This window comes from Hakea prostrata, chromosome 4, assembly GCF_041222555.1.
Source record: "Hakea prostrata isolate BN-2017 chromosome 4, UWA_Hpros_2, whole genome shotgun sequence".
Lineage (NCBI taxonomy): Eukaryota > Viridiplantae > Streptophyta > Magnoliopsida > Proteales > Proteaceae > Hakea > Hakea prostrata.
In genome coordinates, this window is record NC_142603.1 from 10,183,390 (window position 1) to 10,197,169 (window position 13,780).

The 13,780-nt window shown below is 39.8% G+C and overlaps 1 protein-coding gene across 1 annotated transcript; it reads right to left on the minus strand.

Moving 5' to 3' along the window:
* Nucleotides 1-41: 41 nt before the first annotated feature.
* LOC149017754 (U1 small nuclear ribonucleoprotein 70 kDa-like) lies at nucleotides 42-12,866 on the minus strand. The gene is made up of 10 exons (XM_089152087.1): nucleotides 12,576-12,866; nucleotides 12,070-12,184; nucleotides 11,910-11,989; nucleotides 6,104-6,179; nucleotides 5,596-5,660; nucleotides 5,426-5,488; nucleotides 3,720-3,801; nucleotides 3,463-3,625; nucleotides 1,712-1,789; nucleotides 42-1,546 (listed from the first exon to the last, which is right to left on the minus strand). The coding sequence occupies exons 1-10, from the start codon at nucleotides 12,672-12,674 to the stop codon at nucleotides 925-927; spliced, it is 1,443 nt and encodes a 480-aa protein (XP_089008213.1). The 5' UTR covers nucleotides 12,675-12,866; the 3' UTR covers nucleotides 42-924.
* Between the last annotated feature and the right edge of the window lie 914 nt (nucleotides 12,867-13,780).

The following is a 13,780-nucleotide window of genomic DNA, read 5'->3' on the forward strand; positions in this document are numbered from 1 at the left end:
TCTGGAGGTGAGGTAGCCCTAATGCGTGAAGTAAGAGCCCAAAGTGTCAAGAGGATCTCTAATAAGGCTTTGAATTTCGAGTAGGCAGACCCTGTTCCCAACATGTTATCACTATTTGTTTTATTTGTTTAATGCAAAAAAGGATTAACGTTTATTCAGGAATGCAAATATTACCAGTACAGTCAAGTCGTCCTGCTGGGCTAGGTTAACCATATCTAAGGAAGCGCAGCTACTGATGGAATTTCACAACCGATGGGAAGACCATGCAAACAAATTGCGTGGCCTTTTGACGCAGCAATTAACTCCGACGCAGCTCCCATATGCTGCTAACGTATGAACAATCATGTACATAAGGTATTGCGTGTTCAAATATTTGGCTTTTCCTTTTCAGGAAGCACAATAAGTGTACAAAGACCCTAACATCCATAATAACCATACAAACGCTAAGATGAGGCGCCATACATCTCCCAAGGTTTTGAGCATCAAAACACAACAATCAGAGAAAAATTAGAGCAGGAAACCAATAGGTTCATTCCCTTGTGTTTCTTTCGGAAAAAAGGGGGATTTCTTTTTATTTTGGCACAGAGAGAGAGAGAGAGAGAGAGAGAGGTTGGGAACCAGTGGAACCTGACAAAACATGTATCTCAACAATGCCCAAATTTTCACACCTACAGGATAATACCCAAAACCGAGCTTGAAACATGATCTGGAGCTCGTCAAGATTTGCACAGAAGATCATCCAATTTGGTCCATTGAATTCATTGAAGCCTTGAAATAAGGAAACCACTTTCAGAGGGTAGAGAAGATAATGTGTATGTCTGACAGCTTTTTCTTTTCTCGCAAAAAGCTAGAAAATACATCAAAAAATTTACGAGGATACCAGAACAAATGGAAAGAAATCCACATCACCTGCATCCCAACTGCTCAATCATGTGAGGGTGACCTCTCTAAATGCTCATATTCTTGATCTTGAATGCCATCCCCTCGAACATACCGGTCTTCCTCCATCTCCATGTGATCATACCGGGCAGGATCATCAAGGAGTCCCTTATCATTCCGTGGCTCAAAATGATCATAACCCCCAAGACCTTTATCCTCATAGTGGTCATAATGGCCACGTTCACGGTCGGCCTCCACGCGCCCATATACCTCAGCACGATCATACCAACCACGATCATTATCAGGCTCCTTATGACTGTAATCCCTCTCCTTTTCCCGTTCATGTCTTGGTTCAATGAGATCATAATCAGACTCCCAGTCACGAGAACGCCCACGATCATACTCCCTCTCTCGCTCTCGTGGACGATCACGTCCTCGATCACGTTCACGATCTCGGTCTCTATGACGTTCATGGTCACGACCACGGTCTCGATCACGATCCCTGCCACGTTCTCTCTCCCTGTCCCTGTCTCTACCCCTATCACGATCTCGACTGTGCCTTTCTTCTCGTGGATCACGATCCCTTGTCCGGTCATGGGATCTCTCACGAGATTTCTCACGTTCATAGTCTCTGTCCCTTCCCTTTTCACGGGATTTCTCCCTCTCCCTGAAACACAATTTCAGAAAGCAGTCTAAATGAGAACATAAGAAGAAGAAAGACAACTCATTCCAACCAAACAGAAAAAAGATAAACAATATTTAATGAGGTCAATTATATCAGGCAGTAAACAACTAATTAGTAAACGTAAGACGAACACAAGGTTGATCTTACCGATCAACATGGCGATCCTCTCGAGACCTGGGCTCCTCAGACCGAGAAGGTCCACCTGAAACTATCTGCTGTGGTTCTCTGAGTTATCAGGAATATTACACATTAGGCAAGTAAGAAAGAACCATCAAGCTCATATTAGTAATGAGGCTTAGAAGAAAGAAATATTAATAATAAAAGGAAATTACTGATGTTGACACCTCACCTGCTCAGTCACCCCTGAAAAACCAGACATCAGAAACACCAATCCCCCCCCCCCCCCCAAAAAAAAAAAAAAAAAAGAGTTTTACTTTTTGGGGAGGGGGGATTGGATGGAAGGCAGGCGAATTCAGGTCTTAATGTCAGGGAATTTTTCTTTTTAGGGGGGGGGGGGGGGGTTGGGGTTGGTTTCTGCTGCTGCTGCAAGGGGGAGGAAAAGGGAGGTTTGCACAAGGACTGGGCAAGGTGGAAAGTGGTAGGGAAGGGGCTGGGTGTAGTTTGGGTTTGTGCAACTGGAGGCGGTAGTGGGAGAAGTGAGACATCAAAACATAGCTGACCATGTCAGATGTCTTCTTGCATTCCCCAGAAAAGGAACGTGCCCCCACAATCTTCAAAACACACTGTAATTAAGACTACATCATTCCTTTACGTGACACAATCCATACCCCCCCAGCCGTCCACTCTCATATATCAGGGCATTTCTGAGAACACCAGAATCTATCAAGGATATTGTGGTCCCTCATGTAATCCTCGCAAAATTCTACAAACACTGGAAAATCTTCGCAGTAATTCATCCCTCTAGCCAACCCAAATAAAATCTCACATCAGATGAGCTAAACTCAAGATTCAAGGAAGATGGCAACTCTAACTTTGTGGGTAGAAAATTCCCTTTTTGGTCACTAAAAACTAAACTAGGATGAAACAAAAAACTAAATTGAACGAACGACAAGTTTAACATGGGATTTTAAATGAGGAAAGGACCAAAATAAAACAAATTTAGAACGTGTCAGGTGGAAACCATCATAACAGATTCAGTTTCAAGTAAATTTCTTTAAGCAGAGCTGGTTTTAGAACATAAGAACTAAAGTTAGAACTACCAACTAATAAAGGGACTCAAAATCTCAAAAAAAATGGAAAGAAAGAAAAGAATATCAATCAAACTTGTTGGACAGTTGTACCACCAGAAAGAGGATCACAACAGAGAAAAAATTGTAACAAGGAAAGAACTAACAGTACTAAAAATAGAGAAAAAACAAACTAGAAGAAAGAAGGGGAGGAAAACACCTGGAAACAATATGATCAGATGGAACCATACCTGGGAGAATGGGGAAATTAGAGTAAACAACTGATAACAATTACTTGAGTATTAGCATCTCTTAACACTTAGCAGCATACAACACCATAGAAAGAAGAATATTTAACACCGAACTCAAGATATTCACTGGAGTAGCAATAAAATATAAGAAAAGGGGGGGGGGAAATCATATTCTCTATCACCTACTACAATTATAGATAGCAAACAAACATATAATAGTGACAATAATAATAAAAACAATAGAGACTAATGAAATAAAAAGATAATTAAATAACAATTGCAACAAGTAAATCACTCAATTATCCTACTGGACTAGAATCTATTTGAACCCATCTCAAAATTTTCTAGGCCTCCAAAAATGGGTTCATGCTGCTTCATCCATTATTATTACTACATTTTTTTTGGTGGATTTAGTGTTGCTACATCAGAATATCACAAGTGCCATGATAAGCACATATACCTTCCAGAATACTTCTGATTAACCTCTTCGCCACCAACCCTGGTTGATCCTAGTCCACCACCCAGTCTGCGAGGTCGCCAATTCGGAACAGTTCTACCACGTTCAACATCCACAAGCACTCTTCTATTATCGAGTTTCCTCCCGTCAGCTTGTTTATATGCAGCTGCATGATGCATAGTATCAGCATACAGATATCAGTGCTCATATAATAAAGGACACAAGAACTAGCATAATTCCTATGCAAAAATGCAACAAACCTTTCATATCCCTTGTATGCATGTACTCGATGAACGCGTAACCTCTAGGCTTATTTGTCACCTTATCATTAATCATCCGAACCTAGATGTCCAGAGCAGAGTGTAGACATATGAATGAGTCCTGTCTGAAAAGTAAAGAATATAACTAAAAGCCAAGTGGTTTTAATCACTTGGGCTATAATTCCTAATTTTATCACCTAGTCACCTAGAACATAAAAAGTAAAAACATTAAATCCTAACTGGCACGGCAGATAGGCACTATGCCTTGCTAGCCGTGCTCACCTTTTAAGGTGTTCAGCTTCTCCGCGCAGGATGCATCACCACCACATGGAGAGTTGGCAGAAAAGCCAATGAATAGGCCAGTTTACCAGTTGCCAAACAGACTTACCATCCCCTTACCAGGGAAATATTATGAACTAGAAAATTATATATAAATAAAATAGTACCACGATGTCTTCTGAATTGCTGAGAGATTTTCGGTTGGCCTTTGGAGTCAAAAATAAATTTTCAGTAGCAAGATAACGCAAACCAGAAAGCAAATAGGAGGAAGGAAGGTGCTAATACTCCCAAGTTTTTGTTTTACCCAGCACAGAAAAAGGGAGCTTGAAGGTTCTCCAGTAGTAGCTTGAAAACAAAGGCCAAAATGCACCATGTATCACTACCCTGCTCACCTTTGAGGAATAAAAGCTACTTTTTGCCATGCACCATGTAACGCCATTTTTGCTATTGGATTGGCAGAAGATTGAAAGAGATGACAAAATGCTAGTCATAAGACAGACCATCAACCCCCTTACCAGGGAAACTGCTCCATTGGAAGAACTAACTGGAAGGTAGGACAGTACCTACACCTCTGAGATTTTCTACGGCAATCAAAATGAAAGAAGGATGAAGAAAACAAACCCTTTCTGCCAATTAGTGGCAGAGATACCTGCTATTACTCCTGACTCTGGTTCACCCACCACCAATAGCATTTTAGAAGAAGAAGAAGTTCAATCATCCCGATCTCAAACTTGAGAATAGGGCCAGAAATATGTTGCATCATGCATCATTGACTATGCTCATATTTAAGGTGCAGAGAATCACAACGCATCACAACTCTTTGATGATAACAACCAAGACAAAGGATAGATAGTATAACCCCACAAGGAATTCATAAATTAATGACAGGACAGATAAACAATACAAAGATAAATGTTGCAGAAATCAAAATTATCTGTTTTTTCACATCCATGATAAATGTAGATATCACCTTTCAGAAAGCTCTTTATCTTAATCACTACTAGGCCATGGCCAATAAAAAAAATTGCATAAGAAGCATGCATGTATATGAAGACAAAAATTTGCTACATATCTACAGTTAAACTTGGTCAAACATCACACTGTTGGGTATGGCCTCATAAGTGCAACTTCCTGGAATACACATAGATGACCATATTCAGTGCTCATATTATAGCAGGAAGAATGCTGGGCGGGGAGGGGGGGGGGTGGCTACTACTTGATTTTATTCCCTCCCCTCCACCAAGCACCCAAAAAAGTAGAATAGAGAAAAACTTTTGAGTATATAGAGATGGTAGCAGAAAAAACACACTCTTAAGAAAGAAGCCTCATTGAAGGCTATGGCAGAAAGTCACCCCATTACTGAACCTCTTACCGAAGTCAAAAGGCAAAACCTGTTTCCCTCCTTGGGGATGCTGTAAAATACCTACCCTCTTGATTGGCCCATAAGCTTCAAACTCCCTTTTGAGTCTATGCTCGGTTGTCTCATAATTCTGCAAGAGAAATGCAGCACAAGGATGTCATTCCAATCTAACCAATCTATATACTAGAAAGGATAAGAAAGAATAAAAAAGGGGGGAAGGAAACAGAAACTACTCACTAGTCTTGCAATAAACAATGTCTTGTATGGGTCACCAGTGACGTTTGGATCACTAGCTGGATCATCTACATAAAGCATACAATAACATCAATATAGTAATGTAGCCACACCCAAAAAAAAAGAAAAAGAAAAAAGGTGCAACTTGTTATATTTCAGCCAATGAGACCTTGGGGCACCCAGTAGCAACAATGTCCCGTAGAATAATTTGACCCTAATCCTTAGTTTCAAAAAAAAAAATCTGGTGATGAAGCTCTGGATATAAACGGCTGCTTTGCATTCAATATTAAATGACTGGGAATTTATGAACCCAGCTTTCATGCTGGGGTATGTGAGCATGGTTTATGCACAAGCGTGCAAATCCCTTGCCCGAGGGTAGGTTGCTCTAGAGGTAGAAAACAAAGAGAGACCAATTATGTCATGGATTTCCATTGGGCATAAACAGGGCCCTAGAAAGTTCAGTATGAATCCCTTTAGAGAAAGGTTGTGACAAGAAGGGTAGGGTAATCACATTTCTGAAGCTCTTCAGCAGCCTTCTCTGCACCCTGTTCCAGTCGTAGTCTGTGGATTCTAGCCCTTCTTTGAACCTACAGCCACCAAATCTATCAGCAAGTGTAATCACATCGTGTGAGATCTTAACTATCATATCTCATCAACGCAACAATCACACATTTTAAAGTACAAAAAATAAATTAACAGAAAAATCCAACCTTAAACATTTTTTTCTTCCCTCCAATGGATCACAAGAGATTCCAACCATAGAAAACAAAGTTGTACAAGTTAGGAATCAACCATGAACTAAATAGCAACTTTCATTCATCTAATGGATATCACTAGTTGTGATCTGGCTGAGTCAAAATCAGGAAATGGATCCACATGTAGGTAGTCCGTCAAATAATAAGGATATGTAAAGAGCCATGAGTTAAGTTTCAGATTCCAATGTATCCTCCTACATTAGGCATACCATCACTTGCAAGTCCAAGCACCACCTCCATAGCCAAAGACACTATAGTTATTTGTTCAGCCAGTTGGCTGGCTTGGATCAGGCAGCAACCCAACATATGACAGGGAAAATTGAGGTCAATTATTGATATAGTTAACCCTGCTCAAATTAGGAGGATTTTAATTGCAACAAAGGTTGAAAGCACATGCTACCGTAACAAACGCCTGATGTGAACTAGGTCTAGGGTTAGGGTAATTTTGTAATTTCCCTAGGGTTTGCCCAAAAAATTCCAGCAAAAGGGAAGGCAGAAACAGGTGGTTATGGGCTATTCTAAGGCTCAAAATACTGCTGTACTTGGTAATTCAGGTCTGAAACTTCATCAAACTGAAGATTTTAAAAATTCTGCAGAAATCTCAAAGAAGACGACGAGTAGCAGAATTTTCCAGGTTAGGGTAAATAAGGCTGATTGAGCAAATAATTGTAGGAATAGGTTCTACAGCTTGGGGCAATCCTAGGAGAAGGGGGAATGGGGACTAAAGGCTGGGGAAGTGGGTCTAACTGAGAAGAGGAGGTGCAGTTACGGCAGGAAAGGGAAAGGGAAAGGGAGGGGAAGATGGCTACGGTTGCTAGGGTAGGGCTGTACTTACTTAGGAAAACCTGAAAAAACTTGCTGCTGATGTTGAAGAGGAAGATGAAGAACTCAAAAGTGCAGAAACAATAGCAACTAACCAGCTGCAAATCACCCCTAGGGATCCCACGACTATCAGTTTATTTCTCAAATCAAAGTTTATTCATAAATTCAACTTAATTGCGTACAAGACTCAATTGGTATTTGATAAGCCCCTGATATCAAGAGTCTATATTCGACAAGGAAAGCACTCCCAAGGAAACGATTGACAGTTTGAAGAGTGAAGAGAGTCTGTCGTTTTCAACGAGTCCTGTGCATTCAGCTTTGAAGCATGAAGGTCCTCCGTTGGTTATTAGATTGATTTAGAGAGTCAAGAGTCATAATACATCTAGGTTAGGTTACTTACGGTTGGTTTCTTTTGAAGGTCCTACTCGAGTAGGCTGATTTTGTTAATTAATTCGATGGTGTATTGCTATAAATAGGGGGAGGTGAGTAGAAGGATATGAGGGTTTATGTGGAGCCATCGCTCTATGGGCCGTCCGTCTTGAGCCGGTGGGCCGTCGCCTTCGTCTCGTTTCGTGATTCACGGATCCCCGGTGTTCCGTTTCCCGGTTGGCGCCATTGCCGCGCTTCCAACTTGTTTGCGGGAAATGGCGGTTGCGGCTCCCCGGCCTTGCTCACATTCGTTTCTCTACTCGGGTTCTGGGGTTTGTTCATGGAAGGCTGCCGCCTTGTGTCTTGGGAATCTTATGCTGTCGGTCCCACTTTCCGGTTTTCCCTTGGGCAGGTGACTTTTGGAGGGGAGTATTGATAAGCCCCGATATCAGGTCTATATTCGACAAGGAAGCACTCCCAGGACGTTGCTTTGAGGTGGGGGTCCTGTCGTTTTCAACGGTCCTAGTGCATTCGGGGCAAATTTGAGCATGAGAGTCCTACGGTGTAGATTTAGAGAGTCAAGAGTCATAATACATCTGGGTTGGTTCATTCGGTTAGGTTTCTTTGAGAGTCCTACTCGGTAGGCTGATTTTGTTAATTAATTCGATAGGATGTAATTGCTATAAATAGGGGGAGGATGAGTAGAAGGATATAGAGAGGTTTATGTGAGGCCATTGCTCTTGGGTAGCCGTAGGATCACCTCTGCTGGTAGATTATATTGTTTCTTATTCAACTTTTATTCAAAGTCTCGTTTTTCTTCTTGAGTTATTCCACCTTGTTAAGTAACCTCATTCAGGTACTTCACAGTATTTATAGAAAGAACTCGACTACCACTCGACTCTTACAAGGAAACCAACTAACTTCAATTACTTGGTAAACAAGGACTTAAATAACTAACTTCAAAATAAAAACAAACTCTAAAAGATAAGAACCCTTTCAATAAGGAATCTTATCACAACCAACTTCCAATCAAATTGAAACTCTCAAATAACTTTCAAATTGGGACTCCAAATAATAAAGGGGAAGCAGGAAAATGACTAATAAATCACTGGATTAATTACAACTACTTAGGACTTTATTCAGGGGGTGGTTAAATGACAAAAACACCCTTTTGTTGGTTTGGCCCCCCGGGCTTGCATCAAAACTTGGGTGCGCCTGGACCCTGTTTCAGCCCTTCTTGGGCTGTCCTTGGCTGGTTACATCACCCAACACCAACCCTCCCCCCCCCCCCGGGGATTTTTGAGTTCTGGACGATTTTGCAACAGTTGTTCGCATGGGACGTATATTCCAGGACTGATTTCTTCCTGATCTTGATATGTGTGATATCACTTACTCCCTATTCTTTTCAGCGGACAGAAGAATCTACCTTCTATCTATCTTTCAAGATAGCTGCAAGGATAGATCCTCAAGATGATGCAACATAGTGCTTTAACAGTATCTAGCTTCCTTTCTTTTAACTGTCGTACTGTGGCATTCCAAGAGAGTCTATAATGAAGAATAGATCTTTATTACACACAGAAAGCAGGACACAAACAAGTCCAGTTCAGAAGCTCATTAACTTAGGTATAAGTAGGCCCAGTTAGTGTGTGTGTTGTGTGTTAGCTGCCATAAAAGGGTGCTCCATCTGCAATGCTACATAGATTCAATACAAAAATACAAACATTATGTAGGTATAGTAACAGCTGAAATGTTGTTAGCAAAGCAGATTACTCAGTATGTGAATGGAGCACTGCAGCTTGCTGGCTGGAGGAATTGAGAGGGGGAGAAAAGAAAAAACATGTTGCAGAAGGCAGTAACAGCATACCCCCCCCCCCCTCAACAACAAAAAAAGGGGGAAGAAGGCAGTAACAGTATTACTAGAGGAAGAATATAAGACGAGATCCCTGAATCTGGCAGCCTATGAAAAATTCTAACTGTGACAGGATCTGAAATTATGCTGTTCTAGAAGTAATTAAGCCAAGAGTTCTCTTCTGAAAACCAGAATGGTAGTAAGAGAAAAGACAAGATGTAAAAATTAAAGATACTGGACAACTAACAACTATAATCTGGTCAAAAAGTGGTCTCAGGCAAGGTTTAAAGTATCGGTATCAAGTAGGCCTGTAAACGGATGGGATTTGGCTCGGACACACCAGTATCCGAATCCGATTAGCAAATCCGCTATCTGAATCCGAATCCGAATCCGGAAAAAAAATTAGAAAAGGCATATGAATCCGAATCCGAAACTTTATCAGATATCCGATAATAATCCAATCCGATAAACTATCCGATTATTGATTGATAATTGTCACTTTTTTATATTTTTTATTATAAATTTCTAATTTCCAATTACCGAATACCGCTATCCAAATCCCATTATCATCCATTTTTAAAGAAAAAAAATGTTAAATACTTTATTCTATCCGGACAAATTTTTATCCGGATACTATTCGATTCGATAAGCAATTATCCGAATCCGAATCCGGTTGCTTAGCGGACGGATACGGATATTTTCCGGTAATAAATTTTCCGGATACGGATACCCTTAAACGAATACGAATGCGAATTCGGAGGTGGATTTCGACTATCCATTTACAGGTTTAGTATCAAGTATCGTATCGACCAGGTGATTTTAAGAGACGTATCGTCTTGTATCGAGTATTGTATCACTCTAGCTAATGTATTTTAGTGTAATTCAATGGAGAGACGTATCAAGATGTATCGTATCGGTTGGGTCAAATATGGATACATATCGGCAAGTATCGTATAGTATCGTGGGATACTTTAAACCTTGGTCTCAGGAAGTAGAATATGATATCAGAAGCTGGACCAATCTGGAATATAGGAGAACCCTATCTACAGATTTAGGATCCAAAAAAGACGAGAACAAAAACTTAAGGACCCAAACAGACGTTAAACAGATTGTCAAAACAGCAATAAACTTGTAAACCCCACAAACAGTGAAAAAATATCAATCTGAATTTGATATTGAAATTGGAGTTTAGAATTGAAGCTGTCAGCAACTAAAGCGAAATTCCTGAAACTAGCTTAGAGATGAAATTTTTGAAAACCAAGAACATGAAGAATGAACTGCAACTATTGTATGTAAGCAGATGCAACTTCAGTCACTGTGATCATTCCCTAACATGTTGAGAGGAAGAACCACTGGGCCAGAATATGTCATGGAATGTATAAGTGGTGCCTTCTCCCAGGCAATCATAATTTACTCAAATCGTATGTGCTGCAACTGGAATGGACCTACCAAGAAACTACATATGTTGGGGACTATTGTATACATTTTTATTCATTCAATTATGTGCTTTATAAAAAGCCAGTGAGATATCAATTGCAGCAGGATAGCATAAAAGACAAAACAACTATTAGGGGGGGGGATCTCTAAAATTTTATAGTACTTTCAAATTTGAAAGAAGATAAAAATAAAAAGGATATGACCAAGGATTCACCACCTGGCCTGTAGTGATGGAGTCATCACTGTTACCAACCTATTGATCCATCACAACGGGACTGTCTTTGCATCGCAACAGTAGAAAGTTCTAAATCCCCGCAGGATACTCAAAGGCAAAAACTACGATAGTAGTAGATCTAGCCAAATATCCCATTAATCTTATATCCACACATGACACATCAACCCACACAAATCTTCAATCCTCTAGAAGATTCTCTACTCAAGGTTTTATACAACAAACAATAAACATCAAAATTAATATCAACTAGTTAATCTTCTTTAAAGCTCCGGATTATTGAATTGGCCCACTACAATAGTAAATCCCAAATCAACCCCTTGACCCATATAACTACTGGGCACTCGAATAAAATCTAAACTAAACAAGTACAGGTTCAGTCAGTTCCAATAAACTAAGTCAAATGCAGAAACACAGGCCCATCTTCCTTTACTGGAATTTTGAATTAGATTACCCCCTTGTTCTCTCAATCATTTGAATGATTTTATCAATTCTGAATCTGCTGTTGGAAGTCCCTACAGTGGTAAAGCTGCTCAAAAAGTAACCCATCCGTGTGCTACCAAAAGAAACATTTCTGTTATTGGAACATAATTGATTTTGCAGACCACTCCTACCCATAGAACAGACCCATAGATTGAAGTCCTAGACCATTCCCCTTGTTGGCTGTAGTTACAGAATCTCATTGCATTTCTGTCCTCTGTTCTGAGATCCTATTTGCATTATTCTTTCGTTAAAAATATAAATACGAGACTGCCTTTTACTGAGGGATAACTTTGTAACGCATAATCAAGAATAAAAGATTCATTAAATAGTAGTTAAAGTCAACAAATTCCATGCTGCCAAAGTGTCTTACAGGAGTTTCGCCCAACTTGACAGGGGGAGCATATTCAGGGTCTCCCGGCTCCGCGAAGTTACTCACAAATTGTGCCATCCCTAAACAGAAAAAATAGTGTTTATGACAACAATTAACCCGCTACATCGAAACAAAAAAATAAGTCAAAAGTCATACGTACCCGTGTATGGTGGGCATTTTCTCTTCTCAGGGGGAGGCTTATATTCCAGTTCAGGTCGGGGCTCAAAAAGCTTCAAAAGATTAGCCGTAAGTCCAGTAGGATGTCCCTGCCCAATCTGCACGATAAACAAGAACAAGTCGATTAAGACTCCATTCAGTAACAGTTCCAGATACACAGTTTGCTACGCTCTCTTCATAAGAGATCCTCTCGACCGTGAATGTTATAGATCTATCGACAACAGCAAGGCCGAACAAAGAGAAAATGCGAAGTCAATAATAATAGTTCCAAACCGAAAACCAGATTTTCCTTAAAAATCGAAAGAAATACACTCTGAGACCCTCTCTTTGTCATTAATTGCGTTGCTAACGAACATTAAAGGTAAAAGTATAGAAAGTGCAATCGAGTTGCAAAATTAGGGATACGACGAGAGGCGAAAAAAGAGTACAATTGACAAAAAAAAGGCAGATCAATGAATCTAAGATCACAAGAGAGTAGACGGAAGATACAAGTTTCAACTGCAGAACATTCGCTCGATTCTGAGCTTTGACGCGCGACTGGGCCGCGGCGTCTTTGTTGCGCATGAATGGATCATTGAAGTCTCCCATTTTCAGAGATCAGATCTTGAAGAACTTCAGCGTTTCAAGATCGATTGTCGCTCCACTTACGCTTTCTCTCTCCAATCGCGGGAATAACAAGAACCAGGGGTTTTAGCTTAGCTATTTATAATAAAATAGCTTCGTCCGAGCGAAGGGTTTTCTCATGACAAAATGCAGAGAAGGTCCTCCCCGAGTCTCCGAAACCGAAATGTCTTTTTTTGCGGTAAACTGAGACCGAGATGTTGATCGAATTGTCTGAGATAATTGGCCTTTTTTAGGGCCTTTGTTTTTTTTTGTTTTTTTTTTGGGGGTGGTGTGGGGGGGGGGGGGGGGATTTGGGTTTTTTTTTTTTTTTTGGGGTCGGTTTCTTCCCCCCCTTAATTTTATAAAAGGCCCAGGGTTTTGAATCCTGATTCCGCTGGATCGGTCCTAAAATCCAGATAGAAAAAACAGTAAAAAAACATTTAAAAATTAAGTTTTTATCTTACAAAATAAAAGTATAACTGTAGATAAGTAAATGGATTAGATTCGGCTCAAATACAGTAGTATCCAAATCCGATTAGCAAAATTGCTATTCAAATTCACATCCGAATCTGCAAGAAATTTAGAGAAGGCATTTGAATTAGAATCTAGAACCTTATGGGATATCCAATAATAATCCGATCTAGTAAACTATTTGATTATTGATTGGTGACTATCATTTTTTTTAAATTTTTTATTTCCAATTTTTACCGATTACTGTTTTTCGAGTCCGATTATTAACCCATTTCCTAGAGAAAAGTATTTAATACTTTACTCTAACCTGATTTTCGACTATCCCATTATCGGTTTCCAAATCCGATCATCATCCATTTTTAGAGAAAAAATGTTGAATACTTTACTCTATTCGGATAAATTTGTATTCAGATATTGTCTGATTCAATAAGCAATTATCCGTATCTGAATCAAAATCCGATTGTTTAGCGGACGGATACTAATATTTTCCGGTAAGAAAAATTCTAGATAAGAACACCCTTAAACGAATACGAATGTGAATTTTGTGGCAGATTTTGACTATCCATTTATAGATCTAAGTATAAGTTTTTCTCAAACACAATTTACAATTGCTTCTCAAC

Coding starts and splice junctions, on each gene's coding strand:
- LOC149017754 (XM_089152087.1), bottom strand. CDS start 12,674: ATGGGAGACTTCAATGATCCATTCATGCGCAACAAAGACGCCGCGGCC. Junction 11,990..12,069: donor AAAATGCCCACCATACACGG/GTACGTATGACT, acceptor TTTTCTGTTTAG/GGATGGCACAATTTGTGAGT. Junction 5,489..5,595: donor CATTGTTTATTGCAAGACTA/GTGAGTAGTTTC, acceptor TTTCTCTTGCAG/AATTATGAGACAACCGAGCA.